At 37.1% G+C, this 27,877-nt stretch overlaps 1 protein-coding gene and 1 pseudogene across 3 annotated transcripts in view; one reads left to right on the top strand and one right to left on the bottom strand.

Annotated features, from left to right (window-relative positions):
• Positions 1–27,877, top strand: part of STX17 (syntaxin 17) — a 50,272-nt gene that overhangs the window by 5,039 nt on the left and 17,356 nt on the right. For 2 of the 3 annotated variants that reach the window (XM_070431073.1, XM_070431074.1), the window contains exons 2-5: positions 2,496–2,676; positions 6,428–6,493; positions 22,727–22,952; positions 26,288–26,305. In XM_070431073.1, the coding sequence (XP_070287174.1) occupies positions 2,554–2,676; positions 6,428–6,493; positions 22,727–22,952; positions 26,288–26,305 (433 nt within the window). In that variant the 5' untranslated portion in view covers positions 2,496–2,553. The remainder of the gene's footprint in view (positions 1–2,495; positions 2,677–6,427; positions 6,494–22,726; positions 22,953–26,287; positions 26,306–27,877) is intronic. The other variant, XM_070431075.1, reaches the window with a different exon arrangement.
• Positions 24,759–26,041, bottom strand: LOC139020901 (large ribosomal subunit protein eL37 pseudogene; annotated as a pseudogene).

The raw sequence follows: 27,877 nt of genomic DNA, 5'->3' as shown, positions 1-27,877 counted from the left end.
TTTCTTTAAACCCTTTCTTTATTCATTTCATTCATTTATTTACCCAGTAACAGAATACTTTATTATATTGATTGCTCTTTGCCATTCCACTCTGTTGAGTTTATTTTCTTTATTGTTTAAGTATGCACTTTAGTAGTTCTTTTAATAATGTGCTTGGTAATGAACTCAGTCTTCATACATCTGGTAATTATTATTTTACCTTCACTTCTAAATAATAATTTCCTTGGGTATATACCAACTCCCTTAGCACTTTGAAGATATTCCTGTCTTTTGATATCCTGCTTTGATGAAAAGTTTGCTGCTTTTATTGGTTTAGTTTATCTATCTTTTATCTTTGATTTGCTTTTTAAGATTTTTGTCTTTGTCCTTGATGTTCTGCAATTTCCCTTCCATGTGTTCAGGTAAATTCATTTTTTTCTATTTATGCTACTTGGGGCTTATGTGCATCTTCAATTTGAGGTCCTACATTCTAATTTTCAGCATATTCTCTTTGAATAATGAATGCCTCTTCACCACTTTACTCTTTCCTTATGGGACTCCTATTGGTTATTGAGCTTCTCATTTTATCCTTTAGGTCCCTAATTTTCTATTTATATTTTATACCTCTTTATTCCTCTGTGTTCTGACTGATATCTTCAGTTATAGTGTTGAAGTTTTTGAGTAAAAATTTTTAAGTAGACTTTTTACTTGGTTTATTTTTATTTATTTTTTTAAAAATATATTTTATTGATTTTTCACAGAGAGGAAGGGAAAGGGATAGAGAGTTAGAAACATCGATGAGAGAGAAACATCGATCAGCTGCCTCCTGCACGCCTCCTACTGGGGATGTGCCTGCAACCAAAGTACATGCCCCTGACCGCAATCGAACCCGGGACCCTTCAGTCTGCAGGCTGACGCTCTATCCACTGAGCCAAACCGGCTAGGGCTTGGTTTATTTTTAGATTGGCCTGTTACTGTTTCATAACATCTAATTTTTAAAAAGATTATATTCTTTCCTTTTTATCTTTGAATATTTTTTAATGTACCTATTTTAATTTTCTTTTTAGAATGCTTTATCATTTTTAGTCCCTTAGTGAATTTTTCTGTGTTGTTGGGCTTGAGGGCTAACTCTTTTGGCAGTTAACTTCTCCATGTGTCTCCATTTCCCACTCACTACTGTAGGACTCATTATTGGTGTCTAGAGATTTTCCTTTTTTGCTTTTGAACTTAGATCAAACATTAAATTCAAATTACAAGTAAATAAGATAGTCTATATAACCAACACTTCAAAATTTTCAACTGTGAAAGAAAGAGAAACAGAACATTACTTAGAAAAATGGTTCTTAATGTTTCTGGAGTGATAGATCTCTTTGATAATCTCATGAAAGCAATGGACTCTATCCTTTAAAATAACTCAAAATACATACACAATTTTTCTTAAAGATTCAGTGATTCCACAAAGTCTTTTTGTGGACCCTTGTCTCTATGGACCCTGGTCTAAGACACAATAACCCAATGGAATTAACATGGTCAATGTTAATTCCATTTTTTTAAATATGGAAGAGGTTGTGGCTAATGAGATGGCATGGAACTGTGGTGCACAACAATGGTTTTAAAGCTTGGTTAAGCAGTGGAGCTCTTTATGTAAAATCTAATAAACTCAAGTTTGCAAAATAGACATAAGTAAATTTTCTCCAATTAGAGTAGGCGTGGGATCCTGGAGCCTGCTCACTTGCCAGTCCCTGCTCTCTTCTACCCTGGCCTCAAAGGCATACCCTTGGACTTTGTGGAATACTGGCAGTAACCTCTTGTGAATTCGAAAGAGCATTTGATTGTATGCTAAGGAATCCTGGTTCTTATTCCAGCTGTGTCACTAATTTTTTTTGTATTGGTTATAGACAATGCTAATCACTGTAAGAAAGGGAAGAGGTAATTAAAGGACATTGATGAGAAGAGTTACATACTATATTATAGTATATAATTACATAGGTACATTATGATAACATTAAAATGAAGTTTGATATAAGCAGAAACGTTCAAAATGAATTTTTTCCTCCAGTTTTACCACTTGACACCTTTTTCAAAAAGGTTATTCAATGTCCAAGATACATTGAGAAATATAAACTTGGGCAGTATACTCCTAGTTTTTAAAAGAAGGTATTTACATACATATATACATATACGTGTGTGTGTGTGTGTGTGTGTGTGTGATGTGCACCATGGTTCCATGCCATTTCATTTTTTCAAGAGCTGGAAAGACATACATCAAAATAAAAGGAGTAGGTAGTTAATTATGGGTGAGCAGATGGTTGTTGATTTTAGTTTTTATATTTTCTAAACATTCTAAAGGAAATATACATTACTTTTGATCATAGAAAAAGGTTTTAAAATAAAAGGTTTCTTGAAAAAAGTCACTGAAGTTCATCATTAAATTGAATATGCATTTATAATAAATTATAAAATTACCTAATAGGAACTCATATGAAAACATTCTTAAATAAATATTTTCCTTTTAGGTTTTTCTATATGAGTAGAGAAGACAGTTGTTGCAAGTAAAAGACAACATTTTTTAGGATGTCTGACGATGAAGAAAAAGTGAAATTACGCCGTCTTGAACCAGCTATCCAGAAATTCATTAAAATAGTAATCCCCACAGACCTGGAGAGGTTAAGAAAGCACCAGATAAATATTGAGAAGGTAATTTTTTCCATTTCTACCACAAAAAGTCATGTACATATTAGATTTATATTTGTTGTACATTTTAGCTAAATTCAGAATATTAAATAAGCTTTGCTAAAACATCTCTCTTCTATTGATTTAGCAACATTCCTTCATCTGTGCTTTTGTTGTTGTTCTGCAAATACCCCTCTCATATTCTTCTTTTTTTAGGAAGGGATATAAGAATAGGATCTGCATCTTTTTAGTTGTACATACTGACATATTAAGCAGTTAATAATTAAAATACAAACAATTTGATAATGCAGTAAAATGTGAAGGTGGCAGACTTTGGCTAAGGGGCCTATCTTAATTTCATTCATCTCATGGCAAATTTTTTGAACCTTGAATGTGTGTCTATTAGTCACTCCTAATCTCTTCAGGTGCATTAAAGAGGCAAATCATTATGTGATATGAGGGAATTTCCCAACTTCACTGCTTTGAGGAAAGCCCCAAATTTAGAAATATTGCCTAGAGGTCAGTTTAGGAGATAGGTAGAGGAAAGAACTAGTCTCAGGGACTACGGTGGAGGTTGCATAGAACCTGGACTGGCCAGGGCCTGGTGGAATGATTGTGGCATTTATGGGAACATCAGGTTTATTCAGTACTGAGCATTGATTTTGGTAGGTTATATTGTCTTTATTTGCTGTGGGGCAGATTAGTGGTATTTTCTCCTTCAAAAGAACCTTCCCCACTATAAATTTTAAGCTGTGTGCCCCTCCGTTGATCTGGGGTAGAAGTGATCATTAAGCCTTTATCAAAAATATTTATCACCCTCAACTGACTACCTTATACAAGTTATAAGAGCGTCAGCTTTTTCCTCCATATATGTCTTCCTAGTATTTACGTATTTTTTTAAAGTATAGGAAATAAATAGCCCAGCCAGTGTGGCTCAGTTGGTTGATAGTCGTCCCATGCACCAAGAGGTCGCAGATTTGATTCCCAGTCAGGGTACATGTCAGGGTTTCAGGCTCGACCCCCAGTAGAAGGTGTGCAGGAGGCAGCCAATGGATGTTTCCATCTCTCTCTCTCTCTCCCTTTTCCTTTCTCTCTTTAAAAAAAAAATCAATAAAAACATATTTTTAAAAAAACTATAGAAAATAAGTGCCAAGAATATTACAATGAAAATTTCCATACAAATATGAAGGTATATAATGGGGTGAAGGCCTGGTGGGGGTGAGGTTTGGGGCTGGGTGGAGGAGGGCAAACGGGAGGAAAATGGGGGACATCTATAATAGTGTCAGCAATAAAAAAAACAAAAAACAAATACGAAGGTATCTAAAATTCAAGATTCATATTTTGTCATCTCTTAATTTCTGTTTTATTCATAAGCAATAAGTACTATGGCTTTTAAATAAATCTTCACCCAAGGCTATGTTTTATTGATTTGAGAGAGAGAGAGAGAGAGAGAGAAACAAACATCTATGTGAGAGAGAAAAACGTTGATTCTGTGCCCCAAATGGGGGTTGAACCCACAACCTAGGTATATGACCTGACTGGAATCCAACTCACAACTTTTTGGTGCATGGGGTGGCATCCGACCAATGGAGTCACCCGGGGCAGTACTATGACTTTTAAGGATGGGGGAGTTCTCCAGTAAACTGGTTATTCTGGTCATGAGCAGGAACAAATTAAAGGGTTCCATGCTTTGTTTAATTAGGAAGGCTCATTCTTTTAGTACTATAACAGTATAGAAATAGAATTGTTTACTTTTGATTGATTGGTTGTTTACTTTTGATTGATTGGTTCAAATTCCTGAGCTCATTTTGAAGTGCTTTGTTATAAAGATGACTAGAATTTGGCAGAATTGATTATGAAAGGCAGAAATAAGTAGACTATGTCTACTGAGACCATTTTTTCTCTTTATTGTCCTATTTTACATTTGAGGTTTGGCATGTTTTAGATTTCCTTTTTCTTACATTTACTCTATTTGAAAGTGCCTGCTGTCATTATCCTCAGAGCTTAAACACATGAATCATCCAGTCATCAGTGAAAAAGTCAGAACCCTGAGAGAAAGCTGGGTTGGGATAGGAATGGGTCTATTACTGACTTGGTTAGTTGTACCAGACTTCATAAGAAAATTATTCTAGAGTTATAGTGAATGTTCTTTGCCAGAACAGTTTTTCTCTAGCTTTTTGTAAAATTTTTACTTACTGTGAAAATGTTAGACAATATCAGAATAATTATAATTTACAATATAAGTGATATTGTCTGAAGCTAAACAGTTAAACTCATATTGATCTATGTTTATTCCATGCTCTTGATCATTTTACTTATTCTAGGATTTCTAGTTTAGTTATGAAAGTGATTTGGTATCTATATAAGATTGAATAGCATAACTTAATAGATAGTTTATGGCAATGTAAAATTATATAAAAGCAGCAGTGTTCACTGTGGACAAAAGAGTTAAGAACTAATTTTGGACTTCAGGTGTCTAATGGTGCCTCACTTTCAAAAAGGCATATTCTTCCTAGGTGAAGAGTGTAGAAAGATAAAATATTTATTATGTTAGCCATCAGTCATCCAATATGAATTTAAGAAAGTCAGACTGAAGGGAAATTGAAGGTAAGCCTTAGTGGAGTGATTCTGCAATATCTGAAAACAATGAGAGTAGTGTGCTGTGGACACCTGGGACTATATTCCATAGGTCCTTCAGCATTACATTTTATTATACGTGATAGATTTGATTAGCATTCAACTTTTTTGGCTAATGTAAGATGGACTTAAGAGTAGTGAGTACGAACAACAAGCTTGGAACATAAATTTTTTTGTTTCATATTATAGGGATTTGAGGGAAAACTTATTGTGTAGCATGTACTGGTTTATTAGTCTATGGTTAGCACGCAAGTTTGCAGGAAACTCCAAAATACCGTAGGAAATAAGACAGAAGTTTTTGTTTTTGCTTTTATTTTTAATCTCATAGAGACAGTCTAGGGCTACAGTGGCAGCTCAAAAGTCATTAAAGACCCCAGCTCTCTTTTTTTTAATGACTTTTCCCTATTTTTGCATTGCATTTTTAAAAAAATATATTTATTGATTTTACAGAGAAGAAGGAAGAGGGATAGAGAGTTAGAAACATCGATCAGCTGCCTCCTGCACACCCCATACTGGGGAGGTGCCCACAACCAAGGTACATGCTCTTGACCGGAATCGAACCTGGGACCCTTCAGTCTGCAGGCTGTAGCTCTATCCACTGAGCCAAACTGGTCAGGGCGACCCCAGCCCTTTTTAATTCACTGTTCAATTTCCAACTTATTTCTATCTTTTTTTTTTTAGAGAGAGTGGGGAAGGAAGAGAGAGAGAGAAGAAAACCACATTAATGTGAGAGAGAAACACCAATTGGTTGCCTTCTGCATGCACCCCAACTGGGGTTTGAACCTGACTGGGAATCGAACCACCACCCTTTGGTGTGCAGGACAACATTCCAACCAACTGAGCCACACTGGTCAGGACAACTTGCATATGAAATGGCAGCTGCAGCTCCAGCTCTTACATTCCAGCTAAGATGAAATAATGAGAATCATATTCTTTGTTTTTCTTTTTTCTCAGTAGTCTCTCAATTCTCTCTCTCTCTCTCTCTCTCTCTCCCTCTCCCTCTCCCTCCCTCCCTCCCTCCCTCCCTCCTTGCTAGTATGTTTAAGTTTGGGTAGGTGACTGGGGATTTTTGTGGTAGCTAGTAATGATCGCTTTACTGATAACAAAATTTTGTTCCTTTTCTCTCTCTCTTGTGTAGTATCAGAGATGCAGAATCTGGGACAAGTTGCACGAAGAGCATATCAATGCGGGACGTACAGTTCAGGTAAGGCTATGTTTCTAGTAAATCAATTTCAACAAGACAGACTTAAGAAAATTTTGTTAAAATGAATACCCTTGTAGCTGAATCCTTTTATGCATATTGAGAACTATTTCCTTAAGGATTTATTTCTACCAGGAATTACTGAATGAAATGTCATAAATATTTTTAGCATTTTGGTTCATATTATCAAAATTTCCTCCAGAAATGATATATCAACTTACATTCCCACAATCATGGTATTTTCCAAAAATCTTGCCAACATTAATATTTCCCATTTCTCAAATTTTTGCTAATTAGTAGATTAAAATAATGTTGCATTTTTCTGTTTTAATCTGGAATTTTTCTTTTATTGCTTTGAAATGTGAAAAGTTTTTTTCATATACTTCTTGGTTGGTAATATTTCTTTTGTAAATTGCCTGTTCATGTCCCTTGCATATATTATGTTGTCTTTTGTGAGAGTTTCTTCTAATTTGAAAATATTGATCTCTCTGTAATATTTTTGAATTAATATAGTGTTATGATTATTCTTTGCTAGTTATTGGCTTTTTAATAAATAAATTTTAATTATTTAAAATTAATTTTTAAAAATAATATGTTTACATAGTTAAAAGCCAAATAAAATTAAAAGTCTAATAAAACCCTTCCCTTATCCATCCCCAAGTCCTACTTGGAAGAAACAGCCTTTAATCATTTGGGTCATTTTCTCTGTTTTTCTAAACTCTATTCCTAAATACAGTGTGTAGACTGGTATTTCTTAATCAGGTTTAGGCATGATCTCTTCACTTCTTGCCATAATAGGTGGAGACCTAGCTTTCCACCTTGCTCTTTACTTGTCTCCCCCTTACATAATTAGATATAACTTTTGGTTAAATTAGTTACTAGGATCTCATTATTTGATTATAAAGATATAGTTTCTTGCTAAGCCAAATTAATGAAATATAGTACATCATTTTGTGTGTTTTTTAAGTTAATAATTGCCTGGCTTTCCGTATATTGGTTTTTTTCCTTAAATGCTGCACATCTCTGCCATATGCTGTCAATGATGTTTTTCATAGGCTCAAATACATCACTTCTTTATCCTGAAGACTCTTTTCTGAAGCCCTTCCCCCAGTTTCAATCTGGACTTACTTTCTAGGCTTGTTGGAACTTCCTGAGCTGCTCCTCTGTGTTGGGTCCTTGTTTTCCTGGATATCATATCTTTCTCATTTTTTGTTTACTCCAATGTTTTGTTGGAGTATATCTTCCAGTAGCTCTGCAAATAAGGGAACCTTGGTGGCAAAATTTTAAGTTACTATGTGACTGAAAAATACCTTTATTCTCCCCTCATGTGTGATTGTTAATTTCAATAGATACAGAATTCTAGTTGGAACTCTTTTTTCAATAATGAAGGCATTCCAACCTTTCTAGTTTAGTGTTGCTTTTAAAAATGTGCATATCATACTACAAGCCTGTAGTAATCAAAATAGTATGGTACTGGCATAAAAACAGATAGATAGATCAATGGAACAGAATAGAGAACCCAGAAATAAACCCATACCTATATGGTCAATTAATATTTGACAAAGGAGGCAAGAACATAGGTGTTGGGAAAATTGAACGTGCAAAGACAATTAAACTAGGCAACCTTCTTATACCATATAAGAAAAGAAACTCAAAATAGATTAAAGGCTTAAATGTAAGATTTAAAACTATTAGAAGCAAACATAGGCAGTAAAACCTCTGACATTTCTCACAGCAATATTTTTTCTGATATATCTCCTTGGGCAAAGGAAACAAAATAAAAAATAAAAAAATGGGACCACATCAAATTAAAAAGTTTTTGCACAGCAAAGGAAACCATCATCAACAACAAAAAAGGCAACCTGCTGAATGGAAGAAGATATTTGCCAATTACACATCTGATAAGGGGTTAATATCCAAAATTTATAAAGAACTGATACAACTCAACACCAAAAAACAAATAGTCCAATTAAAAAGTGGGCAGAGGACCTGGATAGACACTTCTCCAAAGAGGATATACCGATGGCCAATAGACATATGAAAAGATGCTCAATATCACTAATCATTAGGGAAATGCAAATTAAAACCACAATGACATATAACCTCTGACATGTAACCCTATCAGAATGGCCATCATCAATAAATCAACAAGTGTTGGCAAGGATGTGGAGAAAAGGTAACACTTGTGCACTGTTTGTGGGAATGCAGATTGGTGCAGCCACTATGGAAAACAGTATAGAGGATCCTCAAAAAATTAAAAATGGAACTGCCTTATGACCCAAAACACTGATTCGAAAGAACATATGCACCCCTATATTCATTACAGAATTATTTACAATAGCCAAGATAAAGCAACACAGGTACCCATCAATAGACACATGGATAAAAAAGAAGTGGTACATATATACAGTGGAATATTACTCAGCCATAAAAAAGAACAAAATCTTAACATTTGTGACAATATGGATGGACACAGAGGGTATTATGCTAAGAGAAATAAATCAGAGGAAGACAAATACCATATGATTTTACTTAATGTGGAATATAAAAAACAAAATAAATGAACAAACAAAATTGAAACAGACTTGTACAGAGGGAAATGGGGGTGGGGAGAGTTAGAAGAGGGTAAAGGGATAAATGGTGATGGAAGGAGACTTGACTTGGGTTGGTGAACACAATACAATATACAAATGATGTATTATAGAATTGTACACCTGAAACATAATTTTATTAACCAGTGTCACCCAGGTAAATTCAATTTTTTTTAAAAAAAGGAAACAGACATACATACAGAGAACAAACTGATGGTTGCCGAAAGAGAGGGGGTTGGGGGACTGGGTGGAAAAGGTGAAGAAATTAAGAAGTACAAATTGGTAGTTTCATAATAGTCACAGGGATGTAAAGTACAGTAAAGGGAACATAGTAATATTGAAATAACTCTGTATGCTTCCAGGTGGGTACTGGAAATATTGGGAAGACACTTTGTAAAGTATATTATTTACTTAACCACTATGCTATATACCTGAAACTAATACAAAATAATGTTGAATGTAAACTGTATTTCAAAAATAAAAATTTTTTTAAATGTTGATATCATCTGATTTCCCAGTCTTTGTTTAGGACCCGGTCCCCACCCCCCACCCCCCCCCCCCCCCCCCCCCCCGCGCCCCGATCTCTTTATCCCCAGTATTCTGTAATTTGATGATTATGTGCTTTTTATATTGAACCCTTTCACTCTAAAAATTGATGTTTCATTCTTGGAAATTTTTTAAGTTATTTATTTGATAGTTTATTCCTCTGTGTTTTCTCTGTTATTTTTTTCCCCTTTTCTTTAAATCTTTTATTGCAAGAGTCAGCAACTATGGCCCACAGGCCAGATCTGGCCTGCTATCTGCCCCATTTGTTTACACATTGTCTTTGGCTGCTTTCACACTGCAATGACAGAATTGAGTGGTTGTAACAGAGACCATATGGTCTGCAAAGCCTAATTATTTACTGTGTGGCCCTTTGCTGCAAAAGTTTGCTGATTTCTGCTCTATTGGATGTTAGGACTTTTGGATTGCTTGTTTAATTTTCTCTTCTACTTTCTGGGAGATTTCCTCAGCTTTATCTTTAATTCTTTCTACTGAATTCTCTATATCTGCTATTGTATTTAATTTCCAAGAGCTTTTTCTTTTTTTCATAGCATTTTGTTTTTGGATATAATAACTTCTGCACTTCTGAGACACTTAAGAGTCAATTGCCTGTCTGCTGGTGGATTTTACTTAAGGTGCTTGGCAGGCTGACATTTTCCTTGGAAAACCTCCAGATATCAGTATCCGGAGGTTGTTCTAGTTTAGTTTTCTAAAGAAGAATCCTCATTATCTCCATAGGGCAAGTAAATATTTATTTTTCTGTTATACAAGCAGGTTAGGTGAAGGCTGTTGGGCTTTCATATAAACGCCTTCATTTAGCCCTATGCTTGGTGTTTCTAAATCTAGAGCCTTTTTCTCCAAAGAATGTATCTCTGGTCCTCTTGCATTTCATAAAGGTTATCATAGCTTCAGTATAATGAATAGATTAGGATAGAATTAGGTGAATGCAAGAGGTCCTTCAGGAGAGGTTACAGAGGTGTTGGAGGTAGAGAAAAACAGATTTGAGATCTAGATAAAAACTTGACTATATATATATGTCTGTATTTTACTGCTTGCTAACTAGTTTATAGGTCTAAAGGTCAGGGACTATGTCCTTGCTATCTTTGTATCCCACTATATCTGGTACTCTGCAAGATTCAATGTTTATTGAATGGCCCTAAGCACCTTAATATCAATGAGATTATTATGACTTGTATTTCTTACCATCTTCACTGTTTAATGTCATTAAAAATCACTTATGATTTTCTTGAGATAATTGTTATTGTCAAAGTATTTGTTTATTGATTTAAAAATATATATTTACATTATTGATCTCCATCTGACACAAAAGATTTATGGGTGTCATTAGAGTAAGAGCTATCTTTTCACTTTAATTATAGTGTCTCCATTGGAAAGGAGTTCTTAATTTAAACATAGTCTAATTATGTTTTTTCTTATGGTTCATGCTTTTGGTATCTTGTTCAAGGAATGCTCTCTATCCTAAGATCAAGAAGATATTTTCCTATTGAATGTTTTAAATTTTATGCTTTTATGTATTTCTTTTTTTGAAATTTATCTTTATTGTTGCAATTATTACAGGTGCTCCACCCCATTTTGGTTGTCTTGTGTTATACAAAAATATAAAATATGTATTTTAAAAAGCGTAGTCTTCCCTACTCCTACCCTAAATACTTAACATATAGTAACAATGCTAGCTGATAATAGAAGATTCTGAAAAATATATCACATTTTTGCTTTGAAGGAACTCAGGTGAAAATTTACGAAAAGTTCAATAAAACATTTAAATAATAGTTTAAAGCTTTAATAAAAGAGTTAATATAAATTAGTATATGATTGTCTAATATATTTTAGAGACCAGAAGTGATAGAGTGCCAGCTATTTGAATGCTGGACAAGGTATTACCCTCATTTTTCAGATAAAAGAAGGCTGAAAAACAGATAAATTTAGTGTTTGTCTAAAGCAGCAATTTTAAAATGGTGTGCTGCAAGAATTTTTAAAACATGTAATACCTGGCCCTGGCTGGGTACTTCAGTTGGTTAGAGCGTCATCCTGATATGCCAAAGCTGTGGATATGAGCCCCGGTCAGAGGACATACAAGAATCAATCAATGGAGGAGAACCAAGATGGCGGCATAAGGTATAAACCTGTACGTGCTGCCCCCCCACAACCACATTAAAACTATAACTAAAAGACAAAACAGCTATCATCCAGAACCACGGGAAAGCTGGCTAAGTGGAAGTTCTACAACTAGAAGGAAAGAAAAAAGCGCATTGAGACTGGGTAGGAGGTGCAGAGGCACCAAGAACAGAGGTATGGAGACGCATGGGTGCACGGTTTTTTTCAATTGGAAGGGGATACAAGCTCCCAAATGCACGGAACTCGTTTACGGCCAGACTCTGGGGACCCAGACTCCTACGAGGAGAAATTGGACTGTCGGAAAGCAAGTCAGAAAGTGAGGGTGGCTTTCTCGCAGAGCTGCTCACAGGGATCATTGTTACTGTGGGGGCATGGGACTTGGGGACACAGAGACGCCGAGACATGGAGACACTAGGAGTCGCGGAGACGGCTGACGACAGCCATTGCTGTTTGCTCCACCCTGGTGATTCTCTGAGACCCCGCCCCACTCAATTTATATCCCCACCCAAGCTGTGCGCAGCAGGGCAAAGGAACCGCCTGCCCTTTTGCAGCCTAACCTAACAAACTGCAGCTGGATCAGAGAGCTCCAAAACTTCCAAACCCCAAACAAAGAGGAGAAATCTGCTGATATCGCTGTAGCTCCTGCTGGGTGGACTCATACAGTGGTTGACTTGGAGATCCAGGAGCCAGGGTACCCAGTGGTCAGATACCAGATTTCAACTCCTCACATCCATAAGGGACACACTTAAGAGGCAGACTCAGTGAGCACCAAAGCCCCACTGAAGCAAGTCCTACCCCATAAAGGTGTCTCCAGCACAGCAGTTCTTCCACTATAGACACAGCGGGTCCTTGCAGTCAGCCAAAATGCGGAGACAAAGAAACATGTCACAAATGAAAGAAATGGAGGAAAGCAAACTACTGGACATAGAGTTCAAAACCATAGTTATAAGGTTACTCAAGAATCTTCTACAAACCTCCGAGGAACATAGTGAGACCTTCAAAGATCTTAATGAGAATGCCAGAAAAATGGAAAAGAACCAGTCAGAAATTAAGCATAGACTGAATGAAATTAAGAATAATATACAGAGATCCAACAGCAGACTAGAGGATCCCAAGAATCAAGCCAAAGATTTGAAATACGAGAAAGCAAAAAACACCCATCCTGAAAAGCAAAAAGAAAAAAGAATCCAAAAATATGAAGACAGTGTAAGGAGCCTCTGGGACAATTTCAAATGTACCAACATCCGAATTATGGGGGTGCCAGAAGAAGAGACAGAGCAAGATATTGAAAACCTATTAGAAGAAATCATGACAGAAAACTTTCCCTACCTGGTGAAAGAAATAGACTTACAAGTCCAGGAAGCGAAGAGAACCCCAAATAAGAGGAATCTAAAGAGGACCACACCAAGACACATCATAATTAAAATGCCAAGGGCTAAAGACAAAGAGAGAATTTAAAAGCAGCAAGAGAAAAATAGTTACCTACAAGGGAGTACCCATACAACTGTCAGCTGATTTCTCAACAGAAACCATGCAGGCCAGAAGGGAGTGGCAAGAAATATTCAAAGTGATGAATAGCAAGAACCTACAGTTAAGATTACTCTACCCAGCAAAGCTATCATGTAGAATTGAAGGTCCGATAAAGAGCTTCACAGACAAGACAAAGCTAAAGGAGTTCATCACCACCAAACCAGGATTATATGAAATGCTGAAGAATATTCTTTAAGAAGAGGAAGAAGAAGAAAAAGGTAAAGATAAAAATTATGAACAACAAAGTGACAACCTAAATAAATACCTATCAACAAGTGAACCTAAAAATTAAGTCAGAATAAACTGGTGAATATAATAGAAGCAGGGGCATAGAAAGGGAGTGGACTGACAATTCTCGGGGGGAAGGGGGTGTGAGGGGTGCAGGAAGAGATTGGACAAAAATCTTACACCTATGGATGAGGACAGTGGCAGGGGGTAAGAGGGTGGGGTGGGAACCAGGTGGAGGGGAGCTATGGGGGGAAAAAAGAGGAACATCTGTAATAATCTGAACAATAAAGATTTATTTTAAAAAAAAGAATCAATGAATAAGTATATACTAGAGTAAGTGGAACAACAAATCTCTCTCTCTCTCTCTTTTCCCCCCACCCCCCTTAAAAAACAAACACCATGCAGTACCTGACTCTTTAGTCAGGGGAACTCACCTCTTTTCTCTTAGATTGTCAAATAAAAAAAAATGACAATAGCCAACACAACAATAGCCATTCAGTGTGACTGAATCAAAATTATATCTGATTTCTTTTTTTTCAGATCGGCAAAAAGTATAATATATATTTTGGTGTATCACAGAATTTTAGTAATTAGTTTGTGTACCATGAGATGAAAAAGATTGAAAATCACTTGTCTAATGGACAATGCTGTGATAAGTGGTAGTACAGGATTTCAGTCTGGAATTTTTTAATTATTTTTTTCTTTATTGATTAAGGTATTACTTATGTGTCCTTATTGTCCCATTGCCCCCCCCCCCCCCCCCCACTCGTGCCCTCACTCCCCTGGAGTCTGTGTCTATTGGTTAGGCTTATATGCATGCATACAAGTGCTTTGGTTGATTTCTCCCCCTTACCTCCACCCTCCCCTACCTTCCCTCTGAGGTTTGACGGTCTGATTGATGCTCCTCTGTCTCTGGATCTGTTTTTATTCATCAGTTTATGTTGTTCATTATATTCCATAAATGAGTGAGATCATTGATATTTATCTTTCTCTGACTGGCTTATTTTGCTTAGCATAATGCTCTCCAGTTCCATCCATGCTGTTGTAAATGGTAGGAATTCCTTCTTTTTTACCGCAGCATAGTATTCCATTGTGTAGGCGTACCACAGTTTTTTAATCCACTCATCTGGAATTATTTTTAATAGTAACTCAGGTGGATAGAAAGTGGAATACTGCACTTAATACCTATATAAGTAGGTCCTCCTTAGATATTTGTTGAGTAAATGGAGTCTTTTTCTCCTTTGATTTTTTATTCCTTTGGTGGTTCGGTTATTATTATTTAATATGTTTTTATTGATTTTAGAGAGGAAGGTGAGGGAGAGAGAGAAACATTGATGTGAGAGAAACATTGATTGGCTGCCTCCTGCACAACCCCCACTGGGGATCAAACCCGTAACCTGGGCATGTGCCCTGACTAGGAATTGAACCAGCAACCTTTTGGTGTATGGGTTAATGCTCAACCACTGAGCAACACTGGCTGGGCTCGGTTATTATTTTTTAAGCTATGTATATTCTTATATATATATTCCTTTTGAAACTAAGTAAAAAGTTCAAAATTTGTTACTACTGTAATAATTCACTGACCTGGCTTTTACAGAAACTTAATTAGACTAGTCTCCTATAGCAGTGGTAATGCAGAACTTGTTGAGAACACAAATTTCTGTTCACCTTAGAAAATTACCTGATTCAGTAGATTTCAGACCACATTTAGAAAGATATTACTGTACAGAGTTCTATCACTGTTTCAAAGTTTGTGTAAATACAAAAAAAGTCAGCCATGAACTTATAGAAATAAAAATTGACATTCATGATTTCACTAGGGGAAATAGAGAATATTTGAGCTGTCTACTTTTTAATTTAAAAATTTTAAAGGGAGAAGCAATAGAAAAGAGAGGAAATGAGGAGGAAAGAGAGAAGTGAGGACAATAGAGAGAAGTTAGGAGAGAAGAAAAGATTAAAGAGAAGCAAGGCCAGGTAGAGAATGGAGAGAAAATAAAAGAGTACATTCCAAAATGAATGCTATTAGAAGGTAACTTGTTTTAGGTTATTATAAGCTTCAGAGAAAGTTAAACTTTTAGTTGTGCCTTAAATATTCATGAGCTGATTAATTAGAACTGAGGATCCTTGACCTTTACTTTGACTATAGAACCTTAGGGAGGAAATAAAATCTAAGGCTCCATCAATGATAAGGTATATCATTATTTTGAGTACCTCAAAGAAAGAAAAAGTGGTGCCAGTTAAGAATGACACAATGCTTTATCTACACTAATAAAAGAGAAACATGGTAATTAGCGTACGACCGCTACCCTTCCCGTTGGCTAATCAGCATATCCTTATGCAAATTAACTGTCAGCCAAGATGGCAGCCGGCAGCCCTGCACTGAAGCGAACAGGGAGGCTTGCTTGCTCCAGTGACTGCGGACTCCAATGTTCCCCGCCTGACTTGCCGGCCTCTCAACTGCAACTCTAAGCAACTATGTTGCAAATATAGAAGCTAAACAAAACCCCAGAAACCTGCGTTCGTTAGTCAGCCGGCCTTCAGCCAGCCGGACCGCAACATTGTATCAAATACAGAAGGTAAACAAAGCAGCCAAGGCCTCAGAGCTAAAACCGGCCCAGAATAAAAAAAAGAAAAAAAGGAGCAGTTGGGAGCTTCAGTCACCCGCCAGCCTGAAAATGGCCCTCAGCCCCTCAGCCAGACTGGCCAGGCACCTCAATGGAGACCCCCACTCTGATCCAGGACACCCTTCAGGGCAAACCAGCCAGCCCCCACCCGTGCACCAGGCCTCTATTCTATATAGTAAAAAGGTAATATGCCTCCCAGCACCGGGATCAGCATGACAGGGGGCAGCGCCCAAACCCCCTGATCTCCCTGCAGCTCTGTGTGTGACAGGGGGCGGGGCCACAACCTCCCTATCCGCCCTGCTCTGTTCGTGACAGGGGAAGGCGCCCCAACCCCCTGATCAGCCCTGCTCTGTGCCTGATAGGGGGGAGCTCCCCAATCCCCTGATCGCCCTGCGGCTCTGTGTGTGACAGGGTACAGCGCCCCAACCCCCTGATCGGCCCTGCTCTGTGTGTGACAGGGTGTGGCGCTCCAACCATTCTCCCCCCCCCCCCCCCCCCCCCACGGGCCCTGCTCTGTGTGTGACAGGGTAGAGCCATAACCTCTCCATCGGCCCTGCCCTGAGTGTGACAGTGGCGGCGCCCCAACCCCCTGATCGGCCCTGCTCTGTGGGTGATAGAGGGTGGTGCCCCAACCCCCCTCCACGGGCCTTGCTCTGTGTGTGACGGGGGAGAGCCATAACCTCCCCATTGGCCCTGCCCTGAGTGTGACAGGGTGCAGCACCCCAACCTCCTGATCCGCCCTGCTCTGTGTGTGACAGGGGGCGATGCCCCAACTCCCCTATCAGCTCTGCTCTGTGAGTGACAGAGGGGAGCTCCTCAACCCCCTGATGGGCCCTGCTCTGTGTGTGACAGGGTACAGAGCCCCAACCCCCCTGATGGGCCCTGTTCTGTGAGTGACAGGGGGCAGCACCCCAACCCCCTGATTGGCCCTGCTCTGTGCGTGACAGGGGGTGGCGCCGCAACCTCCCCATCGACCCTGCCTTGAGTGTGACGGGGGCGGTGCCCCAACCCCCCAATCAGCCCTACCCTGAGCGTGACTGAGGGTGGCATCGCAACCTCCCGATCTGCCCTGCTCTGTGCATAACGGAGCGGCGCCCCAACTCCCCAATCGGCCCTGCTCTGAGCCTGACCAGGGGCTGCACCTAGGGATTGGGCATGCCCTCTGCCACCCGGGAGCAGGCCTAAGCCAGCAGGTCGTTATCTCCCGAGGGGTCCCAGACTGCGAGAGGGCACAGGCCGGGCTGGGGGGCCCCCCTCTCCCCCCCCAAGTGCACAAATTTTTGTGCACCGGGCCTCTAGTTTATTTTATAAGCCTGGACTTAATCTCATGTCAAAATCAGACAAGACATCACCAGAAAAAAACAAAATAAATACCAATATTGGTAGTATTTTTAATCATCTAGTTCAGTGGTTCTCAACCTTCCTAATGCTGCGACCCTTTAATACAGTTCCTCCTGTTGTGGTGACCCCCAACCATAAAATTATTTTTGTTGTTACTTCATAACTGTAATTTTGCTATTGTTATGAATCGTCATGTAAATATCTGATATGCAGGATGTATTTTCATTGTTACAAATTGAACATAATTAAAGCATAGTGATTAATCACAAAAAGCAATGTGTAATTATATAGTCAATATGTGTTTTCCGATGGTCTTAGTCGACCCCTGTGAAAGGGTCGTTCGACCCCCAAAGGGGCCATGACCCACAGGTTGAGAACCGCTGATCTAGTTTAAGATAAATTCCAATTTCAGAAATGTTAAAATGTGGAAAAGATACTGTGTCTTAAAATTGATGAAATAATAGTATTTAGAAAGCTTCTACCTTTCTATTTCACTTTTGTCTTTTCCCAATCTATTCATTCTATTTAGTATGTTCTGTTTTCCCAATATTCTTCTTCAGGCTTCATGAAGCCTGTGAAGATACAGTAAGATATTTCAAGTGTCCTTTGAACATGTTTCTTCTGTCCCTTTCAAATTTGAATATTACTCCTTAATAGAGAATCAAAAGCAAAATAGGAGTTAAGTAGTTCTGCCTTCTCTGCATCATCTGTTAACATTATACCATCTGTCCCAAGCAGTAGGCCTATACCGTCTTTCCTGTTCTTCTTGCTCTACATGTATTTTTTACATCCTTTTTATTGTTCTTAACTTTTTTCACCAGCCTCCGCTCATTTTAGGCTCTTACTTTACTTACATGATTTCCCCCATTTCACACCACTCTTCTGTATTCATCCTTCTTCACATGCCTTTCTTTTTATTCCTTTAAAAAAAGTCTCTTAAAATTCTGAACTTATCATAGTATGCCTTACACAACTACATTGGATTCTTAAGATGCCACTTACCCGATTACCTTTTTTCAGTGTCAGAAGTTCACTTTTTAGAAACTGTCTCTCTCTTGGAAAAGATCCTATCACAATATAATTTCTGTTATATTATCATACAACTGTTTTCTTTCAATTTGACTCACTTCCCTAACACATCACTTTTTCTAGTATTCATTTTTATAACTATTATGAATTCCAAGCTAGCATGATTGCTTTCTCTCATGGGTTTCCTTCCCACTTCACTATTTTACGGTTGTATGTCAGAACCAATTCCAAAAGAGTCAATTCTTTTATTACTTTTTGTTGTTGTTGTTAATCCTTACCCGAGGATATATTTTCCATTGATTTTTAGAGAAAGTGGAAGGGAGGGAAGGAAGGGAAGGGGGAGAGAGAGAGAGAGAGAGAGAGAAAGAGAGAGAGAGAGAGAGAGAGAGAGAGAGAGAGAGAAAGAAACTAACTATGTGAGAGAGGCATCGATTGGTAGCCTCCTGCTGCACCCTGACCAGGCCAGGGAACAAACCTGCAACACAGGAACATGCCCTTGACCTGGAATCGAATCTATGACCCTCCAGTGCACGGGCCGATGTTCTAACCACTGAGAAACACTGGCCAGGGCTCATTACTTTTTTAAAACTAATGTAAGATGTAATGTTTCATATGCCATGGACTTATATTATGGTTTCCTAGGGAAGATTCTAGCTAGTTCCTTGATAGTTGGAGGTCTCTGTTGTTGGACCACTGATTTGTCACTGTGGAAAATAATAAAGTGTTCATTAATTTACCATGTTTAATTGAATCAAACTGATATTAGGGATCAAACACAGTGGTGAAGAAAATAAGCATAGTCCCTATTCCTACAAACCTTATAGTCTAATCAAATGAATTAATATATTTTATCCAACAAGGTGGCCCCTAATATACTTCCAGAAAGGAATCACACAGCCAAGAGATGGTGGTGTGTTGGAGACAATATTGTTTCAGGATTTGAGAACTGAGCTGTAGTCCTAATTCTGCCACTGTGTTCATCTGGATGCCAGTTTACTTATTGTAAAATCATGGAGTTGGATTGGATGGGCACATAGGCTTCTTAAGGTTCTATGATTTTTACATATTAATGCCTGCATTAATCTACAGTTCAATTATCTTTAGGTTTTCTAGCTCATGTTGGAATGGTAAGTAAGAGTGCACATAAGGTTAAAGGAAGTAGAGTCATGGTAGGATAGAGGCACAAATTTTTTATTCACCCAGGCAATCTTACAAGATGTTTTAGGTTGTAGCTAAACTATTATTTCCAGCATTAGATTTAATTTTACTAGAATAAAATGGATACTTTATATTGTTTTAAGGTACCATATAGATAGGGATTATATTTATAGTTTAATGGAAAGATTGCTGGACTTGTAAGAATACTTGGATTTTAATCCCAACTTTGCCTCTATATAATTAAGTAAATTCTAAACTACTTTTTAAAATTTCTCTATATGTAATAATGTGGAATGTAATAATATGGAATATAACACCTTGAGAAATTAAAGAAATTAATACTTTTTTCCTGTCTACTACATAGAATTTGCATTAATATTTTTGAAAATACATTAGGGGAAAAGAATTTAAAATATTGTATGGATAGAGATCTATAATTTTTATTTATTTATTTATTTTAATATATTTTTATTGATTTCAGAGAGGAAGGGAGAGGAAGAGAGAGGTAGAAACATCAATGATGAGAGGGAATCATTGATTGGCTGCCTCCTGCACGTTGGGCCAAGCCTACAACCCAGGCATGTGCCCTTGACCAGAATGGAACCTGGGACCCTTCCATCCACAGGCAGACGCTCTATCCACTGAGCCAAACCGGTTAGGGCAAGATCTATAATTTTTTAAATCTTCATACTGAGATCATTCTTACAAGTTAATTCTATTTAATTGTCAAAGAATAGTTGGTTTTTATGGTTTTCAAAGCATAAACCATTGGAAAGATGGAAAGCTCCCCATTTTATGAAGTTAGCACACCTTAAACCTATTAAAGTGAGTTTAAATGTAGTAAAGATAGTATAGACACACACTGTTTACATATGCACACATGAATGTACATTTGTTAAAATTCCAAATAAAATATTAGCAAATTGAATTTAACAGGGTATTAAAAGATTACACACACCCTTATCGGATGTCATATTGGCAAATATGTTCTCCCATGCAGTGGGCTTTCTTGTTATTTTGTTGATGGTTTCTTTTGCTGTGCAGAAGCTTTTTATTAGTCCGATAAGGGTTTAATCTCCAAAATTTGTAGGGAAATCATCCAACTTAACAAGAGGAGAATAAACAATCCAAACAATGAGCAAAGGACCTAAATAGACGCTTCTTAAAAGAGGACATACAGAAGGCCAAGAGACATATGAAAAAATGCTCAAAGTCACTAATCATCTGAGAGATGCAAATCAAAACGACAATGAGGTACCATCTAACACCTGTCAGGATGGCTATCATCAACAAATCAACAAACGACAAGTGCTGGCAAGGATGTGGAGAAAAAGGAACCCTTGTACACTGCTGGTGGGAATGCAGACTGGTGCAGCCATTGTGGAAAACAGTATGAAGTTTCCTCAAAAAATTAAAAATGGAACTCCCATTTGACCCAGTAACCCCACTTCTAGGAATATATACCAAGAACTCAGAAACACCATTCAGAAAGACTATATGCACCCCTACGTTCATAGAAGCACAGCTAAAATTTAGAAACAGCCTGAGTGCCCATCAGCAGATGAGTGGATTAGAAAACTGTGGTACATCTACACAATGGACTACTATGCTGCTGTTAAAAAGAAAGAACTCTTACCATTTGCAACAGCATGGATGGACCTGGAGAGCATTATGCTAAGCAAAATAAGCCAGTCAGAGAAGGATAAGTATCACATGATCTCACTCATTTGTGGAATATAATGAACAACGTAAACTGATGAACAAAAATAGATCCAGAGACATAGAAGCATCAAACAGATGGTCAAACCTCAGAGGGAAGAAACGGGAGGGTCGGGGAGGGATTAAGAGTTCAACCAAAGGACTTGTATGCATGCATAACCAGTGGACACAGACAGTAGGGGGTGAGGGCATGTGCTGGGTGGTGGGGGAGGTGGTAGCGGCTGGGGGGCGGGGGTGGGCAGCAGCCGGGGAGAAGTCAATGGGAGAAAAAGGGAGACATGTAATACTTTCAACAATAAAGAATTTAAATTTTAATAAAAAAGATTACATAAACATGCACACACCAGGCAGGGCTTATTTCAGAAATATAAAGATGGCTCTATTCATGACTCTTGCTCATGATTCATTAGCACATTAAAGGAAAATTTATGATTATGCCAATGGATGTTTTTTAAAAGAAGGGAGAATCATTTGGAAAAAAATCCAGCAACTTCACTCAGAGAGAAATGTAAAGTAAAAAACAATGAGATAGCATGTAGTACTGGCAGTATGTGGGGAAATGGGTACTCATATTTTAGTAGTAGTATGAATCGTTACAACTGTTCAGGAAAAAAGCTGATGATAATAGCTATTGAAATAAAAATGCACATTATCCCTTGACTGAGTACTTTCACTTTGGGGAATCATTTCTACAAAATATAGTATAATAGTATTTACTATAATACTAATATATATAGTTATAGTGTATTAGGCTTTATATTCAAGAATATTTGTTTCATAATTAATAATAAATAAAACTGGAAACAACATGAATGACTGTTGACCACTGGAGGAGTCTTTGAATAAATTATATTCCATCCATACTATGGAATATGGTACAACCATGGATAGGAAGGATATCTGTGATGATATGGTTAACTTGGGATGTGCATAATATAATCCATTTTTTGTAAAAACAAAAAAAGGTTATGTCTATCAGTGTTTGGATGAATGAAAAGAAATGTGGATTAAGAGAGGTAGTGGAATTGGTGAAGTGGGGAAATCACTAAATTTTTCTTGATATGTTTCTGCAGTGTTCGATATATTATGAAGAGCATTTGTTCCCTTTGTAATAATCATATTTAATAAAGGAAAAACACTAAATAAATTCAAAGTATAAGGATGTGAGTTTCTAAAGAGGTTGGTTTTGGCCAGAGACATGAAACACAGCAAAGTGTTATGTATACTTTCTATTGTAATCATTTTCATTCATAATCATTATCACAAATTATCTCTGAAAATAAAGATATTTTATACTAAGATATATGGTGGCTTTAATGATATTTTTTCTTTTATAGCAACTCCGCTCCAATATCCGAGAAATGGAGAAACTTTGTTTGAAAGTCCGGAAAGATGACCTAGTACTTCTGAGGAGAATGATAGATCCTGTTAAAGAAGCAGCAGCAGCAGGGGCAGCAGAATTTCTCCAGCTCCGTCAGGAATCTGTAGAAGAACTTGAGAAACAATTTCATGATGAAGAAACTTTATTACAGCCTTCTTTGACCAGATCTATGACTGTTGGTGGTAATGTACTAGTCTTATTCTTGATCATAGTGATGTAGTTAATTCACCTCTTTGTACAGATATTGCAGATAATACCAGGTGTACTGGTTAATAATGCGGATTTTTTTCAATAGATGGAGTTACACATATGTTGATATACACTAGTATGCGATTTGATATGTATGCTATTTTGTTGTATTGACAGCAAACTTTCTCCAAGCTGACTAGTATTTTAAAAAGTTGGCAAAATTTGAGAAGCATGTATACAGAGGAAATGAAAAAGATTGGGGCAGAGCCAGAGGATGAGGGAAAAGAAATAACAGATAAAGTTTATTTTCCAACTCTCTTGATTCTCAAACTTCTCAATTCATGGAACACCATATTGGCCTAAGATCTCTAATCACTTGAACACTTGGAGAAACTACAAAATTAAATCTCTGCAACCAATTTGGATTTGATTAAGACAATCATTCCCTTTATAAAATCAAATACCTAAGTTATACCTAAAACAGTGTTAGAATTTCAAATTCTGAATGGTCTGGGTCATATTGCACCATTGCCAACATTAAGCAGTTCAAATCAACTGTCTCACCAAGTGCCTGAGTTTTTCATCAAATATGAGAGTTTCTTCTAAGTTCCCTCAAATCCAGAAATATTTAAAAAATTGAGAGGATGGGAGGACAAGAATATGAAAAGAAAGCACAGATTTACATAAAACTTTAGTAGTGGGATTGGATTTGTTCCACTCCATGTCTGGTCTTCTTTTAGCTATAGAATTTTTTCTGTCATTCTGCATGTTTTTATCCAGTGTTCTCTGGCTTTTTCTTATTTTTGCTTTAGATACTCAATATAGTAGTGACAGCCTATACAGGAAAAAAAAAGTTTGATTTGCATAAAGTTAAGGGCCTTAAAATACTTTTTTCTTTAAAAACTCAATCTGATTCTAAATAAATTGGTTGGAAACATCAGTAGAGATATTTGGAGTAATGTTGCCACATTTCCATGAGTGAGATCAGAATACAAAAATAGTTTTTCATTTACAGATAAAATAACAAGTAGAATAGGGCGTTTTATGTTCTCTGGAGAATGAAAGAAGCTTATTAAGTTTGGGGGAAACCTGGGATGATTTTTCTGTTTCTTTTGTCCAGCTTCTGAGAGTTCCTAAAGTAAATCTTCTCTGCCAATCTTGCTTGATCGGAGAATCTCCCTCTGTCTCACTTGTGTGTCTAGTTTCATTTTTAGCACATTGCTTCCCCCCAGCAGATTTGAATTGTATTTAGAAAGGTGTTCCAAGTCATACAGAATGAATCATTGCTTCTCTCCATCTTGTCTTTCTTACTCCCCATCCAGCACACAGCTTCTCCAGCGCAATAGGAACAGATCTTATTACATTTTAAACAAATATTCACAAAAAATAATCCAATCTTAAAACTTATGGGAACTTCAGACCAGCATATTAAATTTGATGAAATATTAGATTTTATCACAGGTATATACATGTACTGAACCGTTTTGTAAAACATGTAAATGGGTTTTTTTATATTATTCGGAAGATGTGTTTTCAATTGGTTTTAATTTTCTTAAAAATCCTACTTTGCAGCTAGGTTAAGCCATGACTTAGAAGTCATTTTATTTGGATAGTTAGGTTTATGTAGATGATCAGTAAATTAATTTCACTAATCTTAAACTGTCAGAAAGTGAAAAAATCAGGAAATGCTTTTGAATTAATTTAGATTCATAATGACACTTTTTCTAGTATAGTAAAGTTTAGTGGGGAAAAATTTTTTTAAACCAGAACATCTATTTCGCGACCAATCTTTGAAATCCTTAAGATGAACTGGATGCTGCAGTAGCTGCCCTCTTGGGTTTAGGTGTTGTTCCTTCACGGAGTCCATGTTTAATCTATCGTATACAATTTTTAGGTGCCTCACGTGACCAGTTCTGGTAGTGTTTCATCATTTAGCTTTGGCACTCCAGTTATACTTCCTGTTCTGCTTGGCAGGGTAGCTACACTTGCCCCAGGTGGACTTCTGTAGGTGGTAGTTCTTTTAGGCACAGTGGCGGCACAGCGTGTGCGCGTCTTGTACGCTTGCTGAACAATGACATTCCTTTCGTCACCTCGCTTCTGTGTCTGAGACCCAAGAGCTAGTGGAAATTTTTTTTATATATATTGTAATTCTTAGTAAAATCACTGACTTTCATGAAGTATGGAGAAGCGGGGGGGGGGGGGGGCCTTGTGGGGAGAAGGACAGAATGAGTATGAATAAAATGAGTGAATGAATGGATGTTTAAACAGAGAAGAGGAAAGTCTTATGTCTATATATTAAGCTTATTTCTCACTTCAACTAAATCTATCTTAAGGTATATTTGAGTTTATAGCCAATAATATGATTTTAGAATGAGTTTTAAAAACAGTGGTGATATATTCTGTGCCCTTTACACTTGCAGTTGTTTGCATGTAGATAGAACTAGCTGAGATTAATATATCATATAAAACAATAGCAATTTTGACTTATGTACACAGAATAATAGTTCTTTAGCCTTCTTTCCTGCAGCTGTAATCTGTTTCAGTGTTTTGCTTCCTCCTGTCTATAGCAATTTGTAAAAGTTCAAAGTCAGTGGATGACCACTGAAGTACAGATTTTTAATACAAGTTGGAATAAATAAATTATGGAAGTTGTAGAAATTAAAGGGTTTCCTTTCTTAATTACTAGTCATGCCTTGAATTGATTAATGATGTTCTGCCTTGTAAGTTTACAACAGGATTTTCCATGGAAGAGAACAGATTTCTTTGTTCTAAGACTTCATTTGAACTAAGATGCATACGCAGTTTGGTTTCAAGTGAGATGTAAATGACTTAAACATTTTTTATTTTTTGCTGAGGGAAATCTTTAATGTTTGCCTAAAATGTCAAACATTTCCCATCCCTTCATTTTTTAGATCAATAATTTATATATGATAATTTATCCTCATTTTGTTATATACCCTGTCATAATTTATTTGAATCCTCTCTATAGTACAAAGATATTGCCTTACAAAATATTTAGAGTGGGTGTTGTGTTTATGAAGTTATGCTTTACATTTTGTTTGTTAATAATGAAGTTATTCATCATGCTACAAAAGAAGTTGGAGTTCTTCTTATAATAGGCATATTAAGAGGAAGAAAGGTCTTAGAGTATTTCATTTATTTTTATTGAAGTTAAAATGAAAATGTCTTTATGTGATATTAGGACATGAGATAAATAACTCTTAAGCATTTGTAAAGATTATAGAGAGCTTTTAAAATATTACAGCATGCCATAATGTTGTAATATAAAATTTACTCTGTATCTCATTTTTTTTGCTCTTCCTTTAAGATAAGGAAATATATTCAGGTAAGTTAAGATTCGAAATTAAAAGAATACCATTAGCCCAAGCTGGTTTGGGTCAGGGAGCATCGGCCTATGGACTGAAGGGTCCCAGGTTCAATTCCGGTCAAGGGCATATGCCTGGGTTGTGGGCTCAATCCCTAGTAGGGGGCATGAAGGAGGCCACTGATCAATGATTATCTCTCATCATTGATGTTTTTATATCACTCTCCCTCTCCCTTTCCCTCTGAAATCAATCAAAATATATATAGATATATATACCTATCTATATCTATATCTATCTATCTACCTAGATAGATAGATAGATAGATAGATAGATAGATAGATATTCTTATAAAAAAATAAAAGAATATCATCAGCCCTAGCCAGTTTGGTTCAGTGGATAGAGCGTCAGCTAAGACTGAAGGGTCCTGGGCTCCATTCCTGGCTAGGGCATGTACCTCGGTTGCAGGCTCAATCCCAGGGCACGTGTGGGAGGCAACCAATTGATGTGTCTCTCTCACATCAATGTTTCTGCCCTTCCTAAACAATTTAAACAGGTGTGTGTGTTTTTCTGGAGAGATAAAGCATTCCTGATTTATGAAAGTAAACTAGTAATGCAGTTGTATAAAATACCATTGTTATAGGCTAGGATGGAAAAAGAAATTGAGAGAGAAGTTGGACTTAGTGTTATAATAATATACTTTTAGGATTAGATCAGGTGTCATATGTCACTGTCATCTCCCTGCTTACAACCCTTCAGTAGCTCTCTGAAAAGTCCAAAGTCTTTTTCATCCCTAGTAACCAACACAATACATGAGTGCTCAGAAAATATTAAAGTGTTAGGTATTGTTTTAAGCTTGAAGTATGGGGGACAAGGGAAGATGAAATACCTTCCCAAGTCAGTAGCTCTCCACTGTCTACCAGATAAAGTCCAAAGTCTTTAACTGGATTACAAGGTCCCTTAAAACCATCTATAATGTCTTATGCTTGTAACTTTATGGCTTTTACTTTATGCTTTGGCAAGACCAAACTGCTGATTTTATGTTAAACTATATTCTTTCTTCTTTGAGGCCTTTTTCATGCTAGTCTCTCTACCTACATTTATATTATCTTCTTTGCCTAGTAAGATCATTTTTTTTAGGAAGCGGTCCCATACACTGTATACCACACTAGCTGGATCAGATGCCACCCCAGCCTGGAACACCCACAAAGCACTATGTGTATCTATATCTATTTACTTAGATATTCATGAACTCTCTTACTGTTTTAGGATTGTTTCTTTGTATGTCTAACTTTTCTAGAATATACTTTCCTTGAGAGCAACTACTTTGTATTACTTTTTCATCCCTAGTAACCAACACAATACATGAGTGCTCAGAAAATATTAAAGTGTTAGGTATTGTTTTAAGCTTGAAGTATGGGGGACAAAAAGAAAGCAGACCTTCAGATCTCTTCTTTACATTTCCACTGCCACAATCCCAGATCAGATCATCATCATTTTTGCATCAGACATATTGAAAAGCCTTCCAACTTGTGTCTCACTCTCTAATTCTTTTTACCTTTCAACTCCATCCTTAATCTATTATTTACACCACA

This window comes from Myotis yumanensis, unplaced genomic scaffold (assembly GCF_028538775.1).
Source record: "Myotis yumanensis isolate MYYU_CA2020_CCGP unplaced genomic scaffold, mMyoYum1.0.hap1 SCAF_12, whole genome shotgun sequence".
Lineage (NCBI taxonomy): Eukaryota > Metazoa > Chordata > Mammalia > Chiroptera > Vespertilionidae > Myotis > Myotis yumanensis.
The sequence above is the reverse complement of the archived record's forward strand: the minus strand, read 5'-3'. Positions and strand labels throughout refer to the sequence as shown.